We start from the raw sequence: 22,268 nt of genomic DNA on the forward strand, positions 1-22,268 counted from the left end.
GGGAGACAGAGAAAGAATCAAGGAGGAGCATCGTCACAACAGGAGTTACTTTTTCCCCTTGAAAGTAACAAAAGAAACCAAAGCCATGTCTGACCTGGTCTCCTGGGCCCCTTGCTGCGAAGGGGTGTGTGTGGTGGTGATGGTGGCAATCTTCTCCGCATTGGTCAGCAAAGTGGCATTCGAAGACTCTGCAGGGTAAGACAGAGCATCAGGAAATGAAGGCCCCAGAGAAGACACTGTCACACCAGGAGGTGTGCAGAAGCCTCACCTGTGAATTCTATCTGGCTTCTCCGTCACCACTTCAAACATTCAGTTTTGAACTGAATTTCTCAACAAGAGTTTAAAGGACCATTCTAAGATCTTCTATGATGTGAGCCACGTACACTCCCATTACCCTCCTCCCAATCACACATCTCCACAAACGAAAGAAAGAGTTTACCCGAGAAAATGGTACTTTAAAATTGTAGCCAAGGTAGGTGCCTTTCACTCTTCCCCCATCACTTATAAAGGGCAGGCCCATCAAATCATAGCACCACACCAGAATTATTTCCCATAATTCTACAGGCTGATGATGTCTCTGCTAATGTTTCCTGCAGTTTTTCAGCGATCTTTAGTGAGTCTGTTTGATTTTCTCATGTGACTATTAAAATCAAAAGTGCGCTAACATCTTGTTAAACACACACGCACATAACATCTACTTTCTTCCCCAAAGCTTTTATAAAATGAAGCACAACTAAAAATGTGGAATTCTTGTGAGACCTCGCCTAGATTCACTCATGAAGAGTTCATTTTAAAACTTGCATTAGTTAGAGCTGGAGTTTATAAATCTAAGTTGTACAGATCAGGAAGCCACCCTAATGTAATGGATATGATTATATTCTTATGAAAATTGCCTTTCTTCTCCACTAAACACATTCATAAGCAACTTCATTGATCTCTGGGAGTTTGGAGACCCAGAATTTGAAAACACTCATGAACATGCCTACAGATTGCAAACCAACGTGCATATATGAAAATACAATCATTCACATTGTAATAGATATATGTTCTATTACTAATTATTTCTCCATTAAGGTCAAGGCAGATAGTAAGCAACTATGAGCAAGTTACACTATTAATATTTATTTTTAGGTTGACTGTTTGGAACTTGGCACACGTTTTCTAATCAAGAAAATGCTAAATGTGGTGGTGAAGTTCTTAGATTAGCCTATAAATGCCCATTTAATTCACAGTGTGCTGTGAAATCCAGAAGTGTCTAGGCGCCCTGTGGTTCACAGTAGGCACTCCAGTGTTTGTGGAATACATGTATCTACCCATCACGTATAACCGAGTTTCTATGGACATCTCACTAATCCTAAGTTTTTGGGATTTTACTTTCCTAAGGTAGAATCCCCCAAAATCTTCCATTTTACTTTCCTAAAAATACTACTCAGATTAGGTCTGACTTCCTGTTATTTTATTTTCATTACACATAGGTGTTAAAAGCAAGGGCTGGAGATCAGACCCAGGTTCAAATCCCTTTGTCCCCCACTCATTAGCTGTGTGCCTTGTTTTCCTCATCTGATAGAAGGGGATGATGACAATAATTCCCTTTTCTTGGGTAAAAATATATGAAATGTTTAGCACAGTACCTGACATGCAGTAAGCACTCAATACACACTGACTGTAGCTGTGGCCCTTGCTACTACTTCTACTTTGTATTTATTACTGTGGTAACGTGTATAAGTTATTTAAACTCTGCAAAATTAGAAAGTTGAAATACGATTTTAACAGTTTCTATTCCAGCTCTAAAGATTATGATCTGGACAGTGAAGGCGCAAGATTAGTAAGAAAATGTAACTAGATCAGATGAACTAAAATGTGAATCCAGTTCGTGCTTTAGGGTGATGTCTCCCACAGAATCTGTTTTACCAAATGTTGCTCCAGATTCTGAGGGAGCAGTAATCTGTGGTCAAATAGGGTGAAAAATAGTGGGTGACACAGAGAGAAATGTTTTTGTGTGTCTGTGTTTTGTTTCTCCTGTGGACCCTTAACTGTGCCAATACGCTTTGTGACCCTCCAAGGTGGGGAAGTGGTACTTCTTAAGCTTGTCAGGCATAATAGTTATAAGGTCAGATTCTAGAGTCAGACTACCTGGCTTTGCAACCCAAACTCTGCAACTCACTGGCTGGGACTTGAGGCAAAGTTACTTAAACTTTCTATGCCTCAGTCTCCTCACCTACACATACAGCATAACAGAAATATCTAAGAACACTGGTGCAAAGATTACCTGGGAGAAAAGTGTTTGGGCTCGTGCCTGGCACATAAAAACTGCTCAAAAAATGATGAGCATCATTTTTATGGGTGGCATGTATTTATTACTGTTATCACAATATTGAGTATATTATTAGTCCATTTTTATGACTGCAGTTAAGCGGCACAACCAAGGCGATAAATCTAAGTGGTATTTCATAAAGTCTGCCTGCTGTGCCCATACAAAGGACTAGGAGACCGCACAGCCTGTCAATGTGATTTGCCAGTAGTTTCACAAATGTGTATTTTTAAAAACTTCATATTGCTCATTGTAACTAATTTTATGGAGACTCTCTGGGAAATCACAAGATTGCTAGGGCCATGGGGAAATCATCATCAGGATACCAAAAAGAATGTTCCCTTGTAATTAAAGTGATTATAATTACTGAATTGTGCAGAGGTTTCCCTTTAGAGTTCTTGGGTGTTTTTTTTTTCTTTAAAAGCTTAAAATCAGTAAGATTTATTTATTTATTTGTTTGTTTGGCTGTGCCAGGTCTCAGTTCTGGCATGTGGGATCTAGTTCCCTGACCAGGGATTGAACCCAGGCCCCCTGCATTGGGGGCCCGGAGCCTTAGCCATTGGACCACCAGGGACGTCCCTCTTGGGTGTTTTTGGCAGCCAGAGTTTCCTAGGCAGGGCAGATCCCATTCTCAAACCATTTTAATACTTATGCCATTTTCAAGGTTTGATGAGATATAATAGATAATCACTCAACATACATATAAATAGAATTTTTATTAATTTTCCTTCCATCATTCCTTTGCTACTTTTCACATATTTATATGCAAATCTGTTTTGGATTGAAGCTTAATTTTAAGCATTTCAAAAATTAACATTTAATATGCAAATGCCTAGCTGAGCCCACTGAATTTTTCTCCTTTTGCTTGTTTTCCTTAATCTATGAACAACCACCATGTCTCGATTGTTTCCAACACGCCAAGCAGTGTGTTAGGCGCATTATCACATGTACTATTTCATTTCATCCTCACAACTCAATGAAATAGGTGCAATTAGTTACCCCCACTTTATAGATAGAGACACTGAGGCTTAGAATAAGTAGGCAACACGTCCAAGGTCTTCCGGAGAGCAAGTGGAGGCAATGGGAATTAAACCAAGGGCCTGCCTGATAGTTAACTTTTAGTTTCATTCTGTTTACAAGGGAATTATGCACTGGTATCAGGGAAATCGTATCGGATTGGTACATTCCCTTCAAATAAGCAAGTACTTTTACCTTCCTGTATAAGTACCACCAACTTCACTAAGCAGTATCAGAGATTAATTAAGATACAAAATACCCTGGTTTTGAATTCTAGATTTCCTGGGCCACCTCCGAGCACTAAAATAACTTTTAGTATACCCTAGATTTCCAGGATGCTTTTTTAATATCTATTAATATACACTTATATGTTTTTAAATGAGCTTTTACGTCTTCATTTAGAATTAAACCAAGACAGTATGTGATGAAATTCTATCCAGCTTTTTAAAATACAGAGATGAAGCCCATTCTCACAAATTTATCTCTCTATCCCAAAGCAAAATTTGCCCCATATAATAGAAAAAATGTAAAAGAAGGGCTTGATATAAGAGTACACCGTAGAGGCAGTTTTATAAAGGGGTGTCAAGGTATTTGACTTTTAAAACTCCAAGGCAGATAGATGGACAGACTGGCTGTTTTCATGATAAATTCCAAAAAGTGCCCTACATCCTTTCTTAAACAGTGTTTACACCTGGCTTTAGCTCTCCCAGAGGAATGAAAATGGATATTACTACACTTTCTACAGCAATCGTGCATCAAGACGAGCATATCCTAGCTCTCAAGGCACTGTCACGGTGCCATGCTAAATCAGGGCACTAACTTCTGACAGGAGCGCCGCCTATCTTGGGTTTCAAGTTATCTCCGTGACAAGTGATTACAATTCCAACCTTGCTCCCATGTTAATATCCTTAGCCATCCTTATGGAATCCACATTACAAGGCCAAGCAAATCGACAACGGATACAGTCATTCCTTTCATAAATATGTTAATGCATAAACACATATGTAATAAATATCTGAAGGGAGCATTTGAAAGTTTAAATGCCATAAATATATGAAAAGTTTTGGGAGACATTTAAAATGTATATAATGGAAACCCTGCTCTTCCTGCCCGAGTATATGCTAGCTATCATATCCACAGAGTTTTCTGTTAAATAAGTAAACTCTTTTAGGCCTTTGCCAAGGAAATAGCACTATCTATGTTGCCAAGCCCTATTACCTATACAAGCAAATACTTTAAATCAGAGAGATGTGAAGTACAAAAATAGATACATGTATATGCATAAATGAATCACTTTGCTGTACACCTGAAACTAACACAACACTGTTAATCAACTATACTCCAATAAAAAATAAAAATTAAAAAAGACTTCAGGAGAAAAAAGACTATATTTAAATAATATATTTTTATTTTATTTTTATCCCTTCTTTCTTTCTTTATTTTGGCCGAGCCAGGCGGCACGTGGGATCTTAGTTCCCCAACCAGAGACCTAACCCAAGCCCCCTGCAGTGAAGCGTGGAGTCTTAACCACTGGACCACCAGGGAAGTCCCTAAATAATATATTTTTAAGCTCACAAATATTTTCATTACCTTGAACTTGATTCAGTCTGATGATTTTCCATGTGAGCCTGGCTCAGTCAGGGTCTGCTCTGTCTGATTAGAGTCTCATTCCACCCAGATTTCACAGGGTGTTTCTATAGAACACAAGTGGTAGGAAGTATGTGTGGTGTAACTAGTCAAAATTCAAGTTCAAATGCAGTATGTTCAGCCATTCTGTGGGCCTTTCTGTGTTGCCATGATCAATTTCCTATCCCTTGTCCATCTCTCACAGGAGAAGAGGCTCTGCCCCCACTTCATCTCCTATCCTGGTCCCAAAGGTAGTAAAAGCAGAGATGGTGAGAACTCTGAGCCAGGCCTGTCCTAGAACTGTGAAGGCAGGACTTCGAACAACACGATAGTGCCAAATCAAGGGGGTCGTGTTTCAAAGCTTTTGTTGGAGCCAGAAAGGTGAGAAGGAAACAAGAGAGGTACAGTGAGGGAAACTACTTAGAGAGGAGTGAAGCTGGAGAATCACGTGACTGATGATAAGAAAAAAGAACATGAGCATGGGACTCCCCCGGTGGTCCAGTGGTTAAGACTGCACTTCCATTGTAGGGGGCACGGGTTCGATCCCTGGCCGGGGAACTAAGATCCCACATGCCGTGCAGTGTGGCAAAAAAAAAAAAAAAAAGAACAAGCAGCATGAGCTAGATAAGGCAGTGGATGGGGAGTGGGTTCTAAGCACTGCCCAACCAATGGTGCATCTTCCTTTTTTTTTTTCTTAAATTTGATCATTTTTTTATTTAGAAAACTAAAACAATTTGTTGTAAGAAATCAAAATGATGGTTACAATGCCTTATGTAGAACAGAGGGAAAGTATATAATAAAGTCATTTGGGGACTAATACCAGGTATAGTTTAATCCTTTAAACCGTATATTAATATTTTGGTTGTGAATTTCATTTGGGGACATTCTCGGTCATTAACTATACGCAAATCTCTCCTTAATTCATGACTCCATTAATGGTAGATGGGGGAGCTCTTAGAGGAATCTCTGGATACACATTTTGCAAATATTTATCCTGAGTTGAAATAAGATTCACATGACAGGATAAAGTCAGAGAACACAAATATTAAATGACAGTTTGAAAATGATGACTTCACAGTTCAATCCTTGTCACACCTTTGACTTGAATGTCTGATAAAAATAAACCTCAAGAACTTAAAATTGCTCAACCACATTGTGACATTTCAAGACTACCTTGCTTTGTAAGTTTCTCTTTCAGGAACTGTGCAAAGAAAGGATGAGTTAGTCTTCTTCAACTCAGTAATGGACAAGTAACTGTAGCCCAGAAGCTCATATAAAGTGTTTAGCCTGATCTCCTCCAAGTTTGGTCAGCTTATCTCCTGTCTGACTCATAAGAGAGCCTCTTTGTGAAGTGCCTCGTTGGGTTTCTGAGAACAGTACCCTGGACAAGATGTATTTCTAAGAGCTCCAAAGCCACTCTAATGAAGAACTTCAGTCTCCTTGTGAGGATCATGGAACAAAATGCCTCTGGGCTACTGGATCCATTAAATACTAGAGTGAGAGACTGAAGGAGATCAGAGGTCCCTAACATGGAGAGAACACCTTCCTTTTACCTACAATCTACCATGTCCAACACACTTTCACGGAGAGGAGGTGGATCCAGCATGATTTTCTCTTCATCAGATTGTAATGGTCACTCTCTGTCTTCTAGGTTTTTGCAAAATCCTTCTGCATTGCTCCAGCATCTCTCCATCTCTCCAGAAACCTAACTCCCCTGCCTTCACTCTAATTTCCAAGACGGCAACTTTTGGCCCCATTTAAAAGATGAGCATTACAAACCCACCCTCTGGCTGCCAGGCTTGATTTGCTTTACCTGGACTTTGAAAATTACAACGTAATTGGTGAAGAGTTTTATTACCATGGTGATGAATTCCTGAAATATCATGGAATGAAATCACATCCTCAGCAACACGTCGTTCCTTAACTACACTGTCTCAACTGTAATGTTTACTTTCTTCTAACCAAGATGGCCTGTGATATGCCTGTCTGAATTCTACACTGTTGAAAGACTGAAGTTTTAAAAAATGTCTTTTTATTCACAACTGTTATTGGATGATCTATCTTGCTTTCTATTTTTTGGTGTTCAGGTTCTCCAAAACTATTTTCCCTTGCAGAACATTAAATTAAGTCAACAAGTATGTGCACAGGAGTATAAGTTGCTTCTGCATATCTACATCTTTCCCGATTGTGAAGTCTTTTTCTAAGCCCTTCCCTTAAGGAGCACTTTCTTTCCTTCCTTCCTTTTTGGAAATTCTCATTCCCACATTAAGACTGACCAACATAGACCCAGCCAGTCAATTCCTGTGTCTCTTTCTTTTGGATTAATTTTTTTGAAATCTCTCCACAGCATGGAGATAAATATATCTGAATTTATAAACTACATTAGGCTCTCTCAACCATTTGTCACCAAAGTTTTCTGGCCTCCTTCATCCTTTCCATTAGGAACCTATGTTCTATCATCTTGTGATCACTTTCCTAAGTTGTAATAGCTTTCCAGTGTGGTAAACAGGTAGAATGGACTCTAGACCAGATGGTAAATTACTAACCATGCATTTGAGGCAGGCTGAAATAGACCATCATTCAAGGAGCTATTTTTTCCTCTACATTTGGTATGGGGTATTTTGGGTACAGAGGAACCTCTCTGTTCTTAGGACCAACGATGTTCAAATATTTATTGTTCGGTTTTAGATTTTCTTCTTCTGAAAGGCACAGTCTACAGCACTCGAGTTTTAAAATAATATGCCTCACTTTCTAGCAATTAGTATATAAAAATGTTGATCTGCTGAATTACTTTCAGATAAAATCTCTGATTTTCTTATTTTATAGATCAGTGGCAGAGAGTTTTATCACAGTTCCCCCATAAACCACAGTTTCCTCTTGAGAAATACTCATTGACTTTTAGAATATATTTTATTTTATAACATATGTAGCAAGAATGAAAAAAAAAAGACACTGAAACATTCTAGGACAACTATCACTTCTTTCCCAAGGGCAAAGTCTGCTTAGAAGGAAGTCAATACACAGGACTTAATTCTCTGAAGGATCTATACTTAGTGACATTAGCGTATCAACTTCATTTTTATTAAATATGAATAATGAGTATTGACACTTTTTGCTGGATCATCTTTGACAGTGGGGGCTGCCCCATGTACTGTAGGAGGTCTAGAAGCATCCCTGCTCTCTATCCACTAGAGGCCATTAGCACCCACTCCAGACAATGCCAAATGTCCCCCCAGGGGACAGAATCACCACTGCTACAAAAGAACCAAAGATTTGAATTGAACCAATCAAACAAATAAACAAGAACAGGCCTAGTTTCATGGAGGCCGGTTAAAATATCAAAAACACAGAGATTTTATTCTTTTTTCATCCACATGCAAAAATTAGGGACAAACCACATAGGCACAAATCCTAATAACCTCCCATTAAATAAAAAACTTTGATACATTCACTTATTCAGATTGGAAAAAAAAAGAGCACTGGCTCTGCACTGTCCTTACGTAAGTTCTGTGATGTCGCCATACTACGCATTCAGATTTCAGTCATCGTTTTAAAAAAAATCTTTAATAATCGCCAGGTAGACTATCAGACGAGCTTCACCACCCGTACTCAAACTTTTCTGCTGTTTCAAAGACAAGGGCACCACAGCCAAAATAAATCGGAGAAAGTTAAAGATTTTTCTGAAATGTTTATCTCTGTAGCAAGACAGGGTCCCAGGGCTAGAGGATGAAGTCAAGAGGGTGACGTAAGATTTAGTACCAGTGGCTCATGTTTGCTTGATGGGTATGTTCAGTTAGACATGGGTAAGGCTGCCTCTAGGTCAAAACTATTCAATTACATGAACACTAATGATAGAGACAGAGCTGAAGAGAGACACACACACAATAGGTATACTTTACCATCCCCGGGAATGATGCGGAGGGTAACTGTGTTTCCCGCTTCCTTGATGAGGTTGACAATGTCGGAATGGGACTTGTTGGTGATGGAACATCCATTTACCGCCAAGATCCGGTCTCCTACTTTCAGCTTGCCACATCGGTCAGCAGGGCTCCCCTCAATAATCCGACCTATTTTGTGAGGCATGGCCACACATGCATTGCCTGCTTTGATAGTCAGTTTTAATTTTTTTTTAAGTTACATGGGAATAGAGTGAAGGGAGGAGAAAAAGGGTTGAGAAGGGAAAGAGAAGGTTAAGTGTTAATTAATTAAAGCATTAAGCAAATGTTATTAAAGGAGAACTCTGTGCCGGGGCTCAAAACATTGGCAAAGTTCCGGGCGTTTGTTTAAGAAGTTACAACCCTGAAAAATGATAGTTCATTGCTGCAGTCCTTTCCCGATTCAAAAGAAGGGGGGGACCCCAAGCTTCCCTCCTTCAATCAGTGGCAAAATTTGGGATCTTTAGGAACTTCTAAAGATTCTCAAGAGCCCCAAAAATAACTTGCCGTAGGCTTATTTGGGGGCTGCAAACGTGAAACCCAGAGCTGGGAGGGAGGCTTTTGCGCATTCTGTGTTCAAGTCACATCATTTTCGCCAGGTGTTGCTTACGCTTCTGCCAATGTTTTGTTCTTTCTCCATTTAGAAAAAATAATCACTGGGCGTCTGGTGAGGCCTAGGAGTCTGCTAGCGCCAAAAATCCAATCTGAAAATGCCTAATAGACAAACACTTAGACTTTCTGCCTTCTATTCAGAATGATGAAAGGTTTAGCAAAAGGGCACATATGAGATGAGCCAAGAAGGCACCCAACCTTGACACGTATTTTTCCTTTTATGACCTTTGCTCAATCAGCCTCTCTCATGTGCTTTCAGAGAAGGGCCCAAATGGCTCATTAGCTCTGAAATCCTCCTTGTTCTCATAAAAATCCCCTCAAAGGAATAAGAAAATCTAGTACATACTCAAGCTGAGGAGAGTGAACCAAAACTAGGTTCAAATCATTCCTCAACCCTTTTCCTTTAATCATTTCCTTTGTCCTGATCAGTCACTACACAGCTACGAGAGGAAAAACCAGGAAAAGTGCATTTGAAGAAGAAGGTTTTACTGTGTGCTCTGAGGCATTTCATTTCACAACCAAGAGCGTTGGTAACTTTTAAAGAGAGGTGGAAAATTGGCTTTGACGCCTGACACAGGGTTTCCAGATAATTGCATACTGACTTTCAAACTTTCTTAGGCATATTCACTGATTCTGAGAGTTTGTCTTCCTGCGGGCTGTAAAGATAGTTGTATACTTGAGCCACTGTGGGAAAAGGTGTCAAAACTAACATGGGAGATGTTGAAACTAACTGAGAGGACTCTTCTGTCCTAATTTAGAGAAAATGTATGGGAAAATGAGCTACAATTCCTTTGAATTTCAGCATATTTGCCTGAGTCTGTATCACGGGATTTAAGGTCAAGGTCAAAGAATCTTTCAAAAGGCAGTTAAACAGTCTTCTGGAACAAGCAACAAGCAGGTGTGGTGGAAAGCCTCCATACCCAAATTCAAGGTCTTGATTAAATTTAGCCCATCTCCAAGGACAAGTCCCATGGGAAAGGTATCATACAGCAGGTGGGAGGAAAGCTTCGCATAGCTCAGAAGTCTCATGCAAGGTTAGGGAAAGTTTAATTTGTTTGTATTAAGAGCCAGAGGAAAGCAATCAAAGACCAAACTGTGGGTGAAGTCATTCCGTATTCATTAAATAACACAGACATAGCTGCTATTTCATTCTAGAAAGGGAAACTGAGAACTCTGAAATCCTGAGAACATCACAGGGTACATGGGGACAAACTGTAGATCTAAAGAAAATAACTTGAGATTTCTTCCCCCCCCCCGCCTTTCTTTTTATTTTTAAATTAAGCAGAAAAGTCTCCAAAACTAATGGAAAAACCAAAAAACAACCTTGCCTTGAGGTCAAGTCACCCACCACCCGTGACATGCTGTGATAATGTTATTAATGGAGCTCACAGAAGCACTGTTAGTAATGGGTGTTTGTTTCGGCAGCCACACATGCATGGAACTGGCTTAACTCACTGTCTCCTAATGAACGCACCTTAGTGGGAAATGGCTTTAGCAGGAAGCAATGTACCAAGACTAAATGGAGGCAAACGGAGTTGTACCGGGGCAGAAAGCTAACGGGAGGGAGCACCTAGCTGATGTCAGCCAACAAACGACCTGGGCCACGGGTCCTCAGATTCCTTGTGGGTAAGTCATTTGGAAACAGAGGTGAAGTACATTTCAAAGCCTGCACAGCCCTTCCCTGTCTCCCACCATATTTCAGATTAATTAACAAATGTGCTTGGGGAAAATAACAAATGATGTTTTATTTAATGAAGAAGGTGATCAGTTTTGGAGTACATACTTATAATCCATCCTAATAGGAAACAGATTCATAGATTCCTAGTTCCTGGAATCACCTGGCTTCCTATTTGTCTCAGCTATTGCACCCAGCAGAGAGTTAACCTTCTGAGAGGGTGACAGCCGTGTTTCTCCATACTCTGCTGAAACCCCCAACATCTGGATGAGACAGGACGATCATCCCTGCTACAATTCAAGGGCAGTGAAGACAAGCGGCTCTGAACTCAGATTTTAATTAGATTCTTAACCAGGCAACAGTAAACATATTATTTTAAATTAAAATTTTAAAATTTCAGACGGGGATAGAGTAGAGAAAGGACAAGATGAAGGGGCATTTCATATATATTTTTACTCCTTATACCTGTTTTTTTCCCCTGGCATTTATTTCTACAACCATATGCTTCTTTTAAAAACTCCTACACCGGGACTTCCCTGGGGGCGCAGTGGTTAAGAATCCACCTGCCAATGCAGGGGACACGGGTTCCAGCCCTGGTCCGGGAAGATCCCACATGCTGCAGAGCAACTAAGCCCGTGCGCCACAACTACTGAAGCCAGCTCTCCACAACTAGTGAAACCCGCACGCCTAGAGCCCGTGCTCCGCAACAAGAGAAGCCACTGCAATGAGAAGCCTGCACACCGCCATGAAGAGTAGCCCCCGCTCGCGGCAACTAGAGAAAGTTGCGCGCAGCAACTAAGACCCAACGTAGGCAAAAGTAAATAAATAAATTTATTAAAAAACAAACAAAAAAAAAACACTCAGACCTTCTGAGGCAACTGCTATGATTGATATCCTGCTCAGAACTTTGCAAACGGCTTTCTCTAGCAAGAATTTCTCACACTCAATCCCGTCAAGGGTCTGCTTTGCAAATTTCACCTACGTGTGAAATTGTCTGCCTGTGAACACGCAATCAGAATGGAAGCTGAAGGGTTAAAAACAAAAAATCCCAGCCTTCAGGAGGGTTTGAAAAGCCACCCAACTAACTCCATCCTCAATTAAGACTTCCATCATCTGAAGCGGAAAGCATGAAAAGCGTTTCTGTTAATGAGATTCTGGCTGTCTTTTACTTGCCATAGAACAGTCCCGGGCATCCCAGGAAACACTGGGGAGAAGTGACCGCACTCACCGAATGTAGTCCCTGCCTCAGGCCTGCTCACCGACGACACAATGACGAAGCCGAAGCCCTCGTTCTCCCCGCGCCGGATCTCCACGTCGTAGGGCTGGACCACGGTGCTCACCACGCCGGTGCTCACCACGCCGCTGCCGCCGCCACCGCCGCTGCCAATGCCGCTGGTGCTGCCGCTGCCAGAGCTCACCGTGTTCAGGGAGTTCTGGCTGCCCTGCGGAGTGCGCTTCTCCTCGGTCAGTGAGGCCGGCTGGTTGCTACTGTGATGGGAGGAGGCTGGCGAGGGCACCTCGTTCTCTGTTTTGGAGGCTGTGCAAGAGATTCACTTCTCAGTTACCCGCCTTTGCGAGAAACGTGCCCTGCCTGCCACCCCTTCCTCCTTCCCCCAAGGCTCCGCAGCTATGACAGCTATGACAGCAACTGGCCTCACAGAACTGAGATACAGGGATTGAAAAGAGCTGATGGAAAAACAGCAAAGGGGACACCCCAATTCTGTATCATTTACAGCAATATTGTATCTCAGCATCTGCATACAGACTCAAATTTGCAGCAAGATCGGCCCACTCTGAAATATTTCCCGGTTCACAAATCAAAAACCAACCCCTGGACACTATGATGACTGAAATGAGTCACACGAAGACAAATGCTGTATGAGATCACTTATATGTGGAATCTAAAAAATACAACCAACCAGTGTATATAACAAAAAAGAAGCAGACTCACAGATATAGAGAACAAACTAGAGATTACCAATGGGGAGAAGATGGGGGGTGGGGCAATATAGAGGTAGGGGATTAAGAGGTACAAATTATTAGGTATAAAATAAGCTACAAGGATATATTGTATGACACGAATATAGCCCATATTTTATGATAACTATAAATGGAGTACAACCTTTAAAAATTGTGAATCACGGCCTTGCACACCTGTAACTTACATAATATTGTACAGCAACTGGACTTCAATGAAACAAACAAACAAAAATGACCCACTGAAGGATGTATAGGTGTGGCCCACAGCAAGGGTGACTACCTTTTTTGCCTCAGAGATATGCCCTTCACTGCACTCAAATTGTCATTACCCTCAAGTCACATTCTGCTCAGATGTGCAAACAGTTTTGCTTTGCTTTTTCCATCACCGGAGACATGGCAAGCTGACAGTACCATTAAGATTTCCCTACTGTGGGATTCCTGACAACACCCGTCAGAGGTATACTTAGCGTCTCTTCCTCGCTTCCAGATGTCAATGATCTACTCCGATCACGCAATTGGATACTTTAGCCTCCCTCAGAATTCGTTTGATCAAATTTCAGTTTTATTGCTTTCTCAAGTGACAGGGTAAAGCTCTCCTAAACAGCCACCGTAGTAGGTGGGACCGACTTAGCTTTCATGTCAACAGCAAAATGTGTGTTCAGGGTTTGGATAGGACTACTAAATTTATTCCCCAAAGCATCCCCTTTCACAGATTTCATTTGTAGTGTAGTAAAATATACAGAACATAAAACTTATTATTTTGACCATTTTAGGTGTACAGTTCAGTGGCGTTAAGCACAGAAACACTGTTATGCAGCCATCCCCACCATCCATCTCCAGAACCCTTTCATTTTCCAGAACTGAAATTCTGTACCCATTAAACACTAACTAATCACTCTCCCCTCCCCAGTCCCTGGTACAGCCAGCATTCTACCTTCTGTCTCTATGACTCGACTACTCGAGGTACCTCATGGAAGTGGAAGCATATAATATCTGTCCTTTTGTGACTGGCTTATTTCCCTTAGCCTTATGTCTTTTCAAAGACTGAACATGCCTTTAACCCAGAGCTTAAAAACCCCAATATTTAAGATCTAAAAAATACATCTGAAACAAACAAAAATCACATTGCTCTACTATTTTTATTTGGACCAGTGAAGTCAGAAAGTTTTCATCTCATCTCAAAAGCCATTTCTGATTGCTGCTACTGGTTGCGTGGGATACTACGTTAAGATCCTGAGGCCATAAATGAGCTCTAGGGACGTAAGTGATTAACACTCTTTTCATGGCTGCAACAGGTAGGGCTCTCACACTGGAATCTGATATCTTAATTCTTTTGTAATTAATTATATACCATTTAAATGAGCTCTATAATTTTTTTTTGGGGGGGGGCATGCCAGGAGGCATATGGGATCTTAGTTCCCCAACCAGGGATCGAACCCATGTCGCCTGCAATGGAAGCGAGGAGTCTCAACCAGTGGACTGCCAGGGAAGTCCCCATGAGTTATTTATTTATTTCTTTTTAAAACAAGATGCCAGTTGATTTTATCTGATAAACAGGTGTTTCACTAGTATTACAGCTATGGAGAATTCCTAATATTTCACGTCATCCTGCTTCAATAATTCAACTGATACCACATGGAATCTGCCTCTTCTGCATTCTGGGTTCTGTCTTGAATACCTGGAGGCAGGGGCTGCAGGCAAACATGGTGAATGAATGGGAAGGGCAGACATTTACCCAATACTGCCTCAAAATGGCAGATTCTGATACGGAAGTGAACCACGATGCCCAAGGATGGCAAGAAGGGAAGGCTAAACTCAGCAGACAGTTGGAGGAAGGAGGGAATTTCTGAGGGTTTTACAGATAAGGTTATCTTTGAGTTGGGCCTGGAAGGATGTATACGAATTTGAGTTGCAGGAGGAAGGACTGAAACATGACCTAGAACTGGCCAGCGCTACAACTTGCTTATAGTGAAAAACGTAAAAATTAAAATAGTTTAATACATATGACTGTCAACAACACAGCAGCTTTTTTATGAGCTTATTTGGCGGTGCAAACCTAATTTTTGCTCTCTTAATTTGAAGCTACAATTCTCCTAACCTCTTTTGCTGAGAATTCCCATCAAGTGAAGAGAATGACTAAGTTCTGTTTAGCAAGGGGATGGAGGGAGGTGACATATATATTCAACTAGGCTTCTTCTAAAAGCCTTTGCTGACCATGTACGGATGGCACATTAAAGTCTTTATTTATTTATTTTTTTTTTTGCGGTACGTGGGCCTCTCACTGTTGTGGCCTCTCCCGTTGCGGAGCACAGGCTCCGGACGCGCAGGCTCAGGGGCCATGGCTCACGGGCCCAGCCGCTCCGCGGCATGTGGGATCCTCCCGGACCTGGGCACGAACCCGTGTCCCCTGCATCGGCAGGTGGACTCTCAACCACTGTGCCACCAGGGAAGCCCCATTAAAGTGCTTTTAAGTGACAGTAGTTTTGAAGGGTTCCATCTGGAAATTCTGAGCTTAATCACATTCATAAACATTTGCTAAAATACATGCTTGAGGAGACGGACACAAGAAAGGGGCCTCTTCTGTGCATAAAGTGACAAGGCACTGTCTAAAGGGATGAATGAAAAAACATACCTGCAAACACCACTTTACGCCGCACTGTGAGATTGACGTGACCTTGCTTGGCGGCTTGTTGCATAAGCTGGACCACAAGCTGGTGTGATTTGCCAATGACTGGTGTCCCATCCACACAGATTAATTCATCCCCAGACCTCAGGCGGCCGTCTGTATCAGCAGCACCCAGTGGTACGATGTGACCGATATAAATCTGTTGAGTAATTGGACGATGGATGAAACACTGACCTTTTGGTTTACTATTACAGGCACACCTCGGGGATATTGCAGGTTCGGTTCCAGACCACCGCAATAAAGCTAATGTCACCACAAAACAAGTGACATGAGTTTGTTGGTTTCCCAGTGCACATAAAATTATGTTTATACTATACTGTAGTCTTAAGTATGCAATAGCATTATGTCTAAAAAAAAAGTACATACCTTAATTTAAAAAATACTTTATTGTTAAAAATGCTAACCATCATCTGACAATGTAGGGCTGCCATCAAACTTCAATTTGTAAAAAAACGTACTATCTGTAAAGCACAATAAAATGAGGTTTGCCTGTAAAACGATGGCCTTCACAACCTCTGAGAACAATTCAGTTCATTCATTCATGTCTGCATCCATGCCACAAACCCTTACTGAGTGCCCACTGGGTACCAAGTGCTGTGCTAGGTGATACAATAATTCTTAAATGGAAAAAATAACTTTTTCTTGTTTAGTACCCTGACATTTATCTGTGGTTTGCTTACTCGTTTTTTCCCCTTTGCAAAAATAAATCATTTTACTCCCTTCATTGGCAAAACTTTTCCCCCTTTTCTATCCACCTAAGAGGCCTCTGTTCAGAAAACTCTACTAATTATAATAGTCATACAACTTTGCTTTAAAGGTCAGCATGTGCCCAGCAAAAGGGAATGCATGATGAGTGGTGTTAAATGAAGGGATGAATCAAGCCAAGTCTGGCTGGGCATCCCTGTTTTCATAGTCTATAGCACCTGCATGCAGAGCAGGTCTTTATATTTCGTGTCTTGCTGTTGTTATACTAACCATTCACTAAACTTTAGCTAAAATATTTGTGCCTTGCTTGCCTTCTCTCTAGATAATGATGCTACAGCGATCTTTACATGGCATTTATCATTTACAAAGAACTTTGACAGAAGAGTGCTTAAGAACATGGACTCTGGAATTACACCCTTTCCAGTCCCTCCATTTACTAACTATGCGATGCCAGGCAGGTTCATTAACCTTTCGGTGTCTTTATTTCATGATTTGAAAAATGGGACAGATTCATAGATTTGATGGATACATGAGAAGAATGGGTGTTAGAAGCCTTTAGCATAGCACCTGGCACATAGTAAACACTCAAGAAACCACAGCTATTTTTACTGTGATGAGGAAATGAACAATACTTGTCTTTAGTTCTCTTTTCCCCTTTCAAAAGAATCCTGTGACGTTCTCCTCAATTTATTCTAAAGATGAGGCCTGGAGAGGTTAAATGTCTCCTGATCCTTGTTCAGGGTTCTTTCCCTAATTTTGTAAAGAGCGTGGTCCTACTTTCTCTAACCTTTCATAATGCCTTGTCAAGCGCTCTCTGTCCCAGCTACTCAATATACAAAGCCAACTACCTGCTGGCAGATTTAACAGAATTGGCCAGAAGGATCAAGCCACTGTATTCCCAGTTGATGTCTATTCCTATTTTGCTTTTCGGTTCCCTTTTCTCTGATGGGGAGCTCCAGACGCTGCAGCTGCCGCTTTCCACAAACACAAACACACACTTTTTAGAAAGGATCTAGTCCCTTCTTTATCAAGACAGAAAGAGTTCACAAAATCCAAAGAATAACCCCTAGTGCTTAAGATGAAACAGTCAGGGAATATATACATATATATATATATATATATAAAATTATATTTATATACAACTGAATCACTTTGCTGTACAACAGAAATTAGTACAACATTGTAAATCAACTATACTCCAATAAAATTTAAAAAAAAAGACGAAACAGGGGTGCACCTGGTGGGACTCAAATTTTGGTGATTTGTCACTGCTGCCAATTTGCTTTGAAGTCTTAGAAAACTGCACGTGGTGGTGCGGGGTAGGGTGGGATGGGGGGCAAGGGGCAGGGAGACAAAAGACTCACAGGTTCCCCCGGTTCATTGCCACCCAGAATCCTAAATCCAAATCCAGTCTCTTTTCTCCAGAGGAAGATGTCCTGTTCTTGATAATCTGGAACTGCAGAGAGGGATGAGGAAGAGAGAGATTATTTCTCGGATAAAAGGAATCAGAGCCCTAAGGCGAACACAGTTAACAGGACTGATACTGATGGTGTTTGAGCAGACGACAGCGTTCCAATACACACAAGTAAACAAAATAATCTGGACGGGTGCAATAACAGAGGACACTGGGTGAAAGTTAATGGTAGGAATAGTCATTGAGCCTTAAGATTTTTTTCAAAGGACTAATCACTGTTTGATAATTCCTAATCAAGCCATTATCCCTGACGAAGGCTGCAGTCAGCACTCACCACTCTCCTGGGTATTGTTGCAAGGGGAATTAAATAAATTAAAGTCATCAGGCTCTGCATCACAAAGTGGGTGCCCATGTCTGAGGAAGGAGCTCATGCTGTCAGAGTGACCTCTGAAGTAGAGGTTGGCTCCCAGGATTTAGAAGACCTGTTAAGTGCCTGATGTTATCAACTAGAAGATGCAAGAAAACAGCTTGAGGTAAAAAGTGTTCTCAATTAAAAAAAAGAAAATCACTTCTTTTTTTCCTTAAAGTAATCAAGACTAGCAATGCCAAGAATATGATCTGTTAGATCATTTTTGCCAAAAGAGTTACTCTCAAACATCCTAATATTTCCAAATTTATAAAATTTACTATGATTTCACTGCTATTATGAAAAAGTAGTCAGCCTTCTATATCCTTAAGATCACTGGTGAGAACAAAATTGTCCTATATATATGAACCATATTTCATCACTAAAATAAGTGCTTTATTCCAGTATTTGCCTATATTTCACCACTATAAGTATTCATTTATTAACTAACAGCTTGATATTTTACTTTTAAAATTCAGTAATAGTCCAGGGCTTTCAAATGGAAATCTCATTTTTTTTTAAAAGTATTTTCCTTAAGAACATGCTTACTGTACATGAGATTGTCCTATATAACACTATGTTACTTAACTAAAGTAATAAAAAAAGGGGTACTTCTATTTAATTCTTACTTAATATTTTAGTGTTTAAGTAAGTGTTTAAGTTTTACAGTCTGTAAAATGACAAATCTTTTATTTAAAGAAAAAAAATATAATTTAGTGGCCATGAATCCTAAAGGAGATTTTCAAATACTGTTCTGCAGAATTTCTGGTTTCTTTAATTCCTTGGCTTTGGGGCTGAAGGAGTTGTGTATGTACTGAGAACTTAATTCCCATCTTCTCTGATTTTGGACAGTGGAATAGGGAAGAAGAAGGTGGTTGTTTAGACTTCAAGCTAGCGAGAGATGTCCCTTTTTCGGGACTCACCCACGAGCTTAAAATGTATGCCGAGAGAGAAGAAACTAAATGAACACGTAAGCACCAGTCAGAGAATCGAATATTCGTGCTTGAGCTGTCTTAATGCCATGCTTTCAAGGGAGCTTCTTATCCAATGCTTTTTTATTATAATTGCTGAGGCTAAGCTGTAAGATGCCATGGTACATGGAGTTAGGCTACAGCACGGGACACAATTCGAGAATGGTATTTTCTTCAGCATGCTAAGGTAACAATATTTTCTTTCTGTTTGAGTAGCTGGCTATTGTTTCAAGAGCCTCATTGAAACAACAAATTAAATCAGGTTGAGTCTCCGTCGTCTTTGGTTCACTCAAGCTGGAGGATTATTACCAAAACAGACCATGGGTGCTTTCCAGCCAGCACTAGGTTCTTGGCAGTCTGCTTGAAATCTGATGAGCCCTTCTGTGAACAAGGGAAAGACCTCTGCAGAGACCTCCAGCTCAGACCAATTTTTTCTGCAGCATCATTTAACACAGGAACACCTGCCCATCCTACAGTGTCACCAAATGTATCAAGTTTCTGCCTTTTATTGCTCAGTTAGGAGTAAGCCACCATGGGATGGGCAATTATGGCCAACAGACTTCGGCTTATCATACAGTCAGTCCATTGGAAAAAAAATTGTTCCTCTGAGAATTAATAAACAGAAGGCAAATTTATTTAAAAAGCCTCCTATTGAAAACGAAGATGCCCAATGACAGACACCAAGGATGTAGAAGATGCCAATGATGAGCCTTTCAGGAAAACACACACAAACACAGATGTGTTACAAAGAAAGTCTTTTGGTCCTTGAACTTGGGCATCTCGACAATTATATTCTTCTACGAACCAAATGCCATGTTCTAAATATATAACTTTGGTGATCAATCAGTACCGAAACATATTAGAGAATTATACAATGATGTTTCTCTTCTTTGTCCTCTGCTGTCCCTTCTTAGCAAGGGCACTAAAGTTTCTAAACTATTCCCCCCAAACATTTTTTGTTCTCTTCTTTATTTCAGGCAGATTTTATTAGAATTAAGTTTTCAGGAGGCAGCAGGGTAGAATCATCTTTCTGATGTTACTATCACCCCCCCTTCTTTTTGAGACTAAATCAAGAAGAGCTAAGAAAATCTCATCCAGCTCTCTTCACTTCTAAGCCCTGGTACAGGGGACAATCAGAGCAGCTCATTTCCTTTGGTAATTCCACCAATGACCCAATAAAGCAGTCAAAAGACTTCCTTTGATAATTAGAAAAAATGGAATCACCATGTTTGCAGAGATCTCCCCTGGCGTCTCTATTACTACAGACACACAACACATTTGCAGACTTGGCTAAAAAATGCCCATCACTTTTAATTTCATCTTGTCTTTGCTCTAGCCTTGGTCAATAAAAACACCCCAAACACTTCTGTTCATGGCATTCCTCTTTCTTCCCTCCTTTTTCTGAGTTTCTTTCTAGCCCCCTAGACCAATGGGAACATCAAACAGGATGAGTAATAATGGAGAAATGAAAGTTTTCAGCATATCCTTACTCTGACATTCTCCAAAATTCGTGGAATTGATTTCTTTGTCTCTTTCACCCTTGCTCAATCCCGATGCAGGCGAAGGTGACATAGCTGGAATAGTAATGTCACAATTTTGCAAAGCTGAATGTACGTGTTTTCTCTTAGTTCATTTTAATTTAGTTTTGATTGATAAGGAAGGTGCAGTTAAGCTTTCACAATAAAGGTCAAGGCTGCTGTGGATTTTAAAAGACTATGGTTTGATTCTTTTTTTTTCCCACCGCACTTCTCTTGTCAAAAAGCTAGAATTTACAACTGTACCGCCGAGAATTTCACAGAACTACCTTTACCATCTTAGACTCTTCCTATTTAATTATACCCTGAAGTACCCATTCTCTTATGACCTTGTTTGAATCATGTCATGAACTTGAGATTTGTCTAACCCCTTATTTCCTTTCGAAAAAATTTAAGCATACTTTTGTCACAGCCACATTACTGTGTTTATTTAAAATAGTATCAAGTTCCTGGTGGGATTAATTCTTGGGCTAAAGTCTGTTCAGATGAATTCTAGGGCAGTTCAACCAAAATAGTCTTTTGTTTAGTGACACAAATCATCAGATCTGGCCAAGAGCTGAACAAATACACAAATAAGAACTGTCATAATAGCTCTTAAAATCTAGACGTACACCCAAGCTCCTTAAACTATGATAAAGGAGCTGTACGCCAATTCCAGACCATTAAGCATGTCTCTCTCGAGGGACACGTGTACGCTGGTTAAAATGACAGCTTTGTCATTTTTCTTTCCCAACTCTTTTGTGAACAGGCAAAGTTTGAACTGCAAGCTTTAGATTTTGTTTCACAATGAACACTAGTGGGTACTAGCTGCTCTTCCTGAACACTTATAAATAAGATGGTATCGATGCCATTTTTAAAAGATGTACACAACTGCCACGTTATCTAGAGAAAATACAAACAGGCAACATGGCTTTTAAAGGGCTTCCAAGCATGCTTTTTCTTTCTTTTTTTTTTTTTTTAATAAATCTCGGGTTTTTTCGAATTTTACTTTATTATTTTTTTAATACAGCAGGTTCTTATTAGTTATCTATTTTATACATATTAGTGTATATATGTCAATCCCAATCTCCCAGTTCAACCCACCACCACCACCCATGCATGTTCTTAATTGAACACTTAAGCTCTTCAGAGGGATTTATTAACACATCTGTAATTCAGATTGATTCAACTGGACACTGCTGTTTTGACAGATGGCCACATCAAGAATGCTGTATTTTGCACGGTATTCAGACCATGTGAAGGAACTGGATCAGAGACTTTGTTAAGAATCTTCACATTGTCCTTTACAATAAAATGAAATATGAGGAAAATATATTTTCCCAAAAAAGGAAATTAAGGGTGCAATTAAGATGTTACTGCTGACTTTAATTTTCTTGGTTTTTTTCCTGGAGTACT

The 22,268-nt window shown here is 40.3% G+C and overlaps 1 protein-coding gene across 10 annotated transcripts in view; it reads right to left on the reverse strand.

Moving 5' to 3' along the window:
- Positions 1-22,268, reverse strand: part of MAGI1 (membrane associated guanylate kinase, WW and PDZ domain containing 1) — a 617,590-nt gene that overhangs the window by 11,359 nt on the left and 583,963 nt on the right. For 3 of the 10 annotated variants that reach the window (XM_060022850.1, XM_060022847.1, XM_060022855.1), the window contains 6 exons: positions 20,829-20,912; positions 17,912-18,003; positions 15,789-15,981; positions 12,405-12,713; positions 8,854-9,057; positions 95-188 (listed from right to left, as the gene is read on the reverse strand). In XM_060022850.1, coding sequence (XP_059878833.1) covers positions 95-188; positions 8,854-9,057; positions 12,405-12,713; positions 15,789-15,981; positions 17,912-18,003; positions 20,829-20,912 — 976 coding nt within the window. The remainder of the gene's footprint in view (positions 1-94; positions 189-8,853; positions 9,058-12,404; positions 12,714-15,788; positions 15,982-17,911; positions 18,004-20,828; positions 20,913-22,268) is intronic. The other 7 variants (XM_060022851.1, XM_060022848.1, XM_060022856.1 and 4 more) reach the window with 4 other exon arrangements.

The sequence above is a fragment of the Delphinus delphis genome, chromosome 10 (assembly GCF_949987515.2).
Source record: "Delphinus delphis chromosome 10, mDelDel1.2, whole genome shotgun sequence".
NCBI lineage: Eukaryota > Metazoa > Chordata > Mammalia > Artiodactyla > Delphinidae > Delphinus > Delphinus delphis.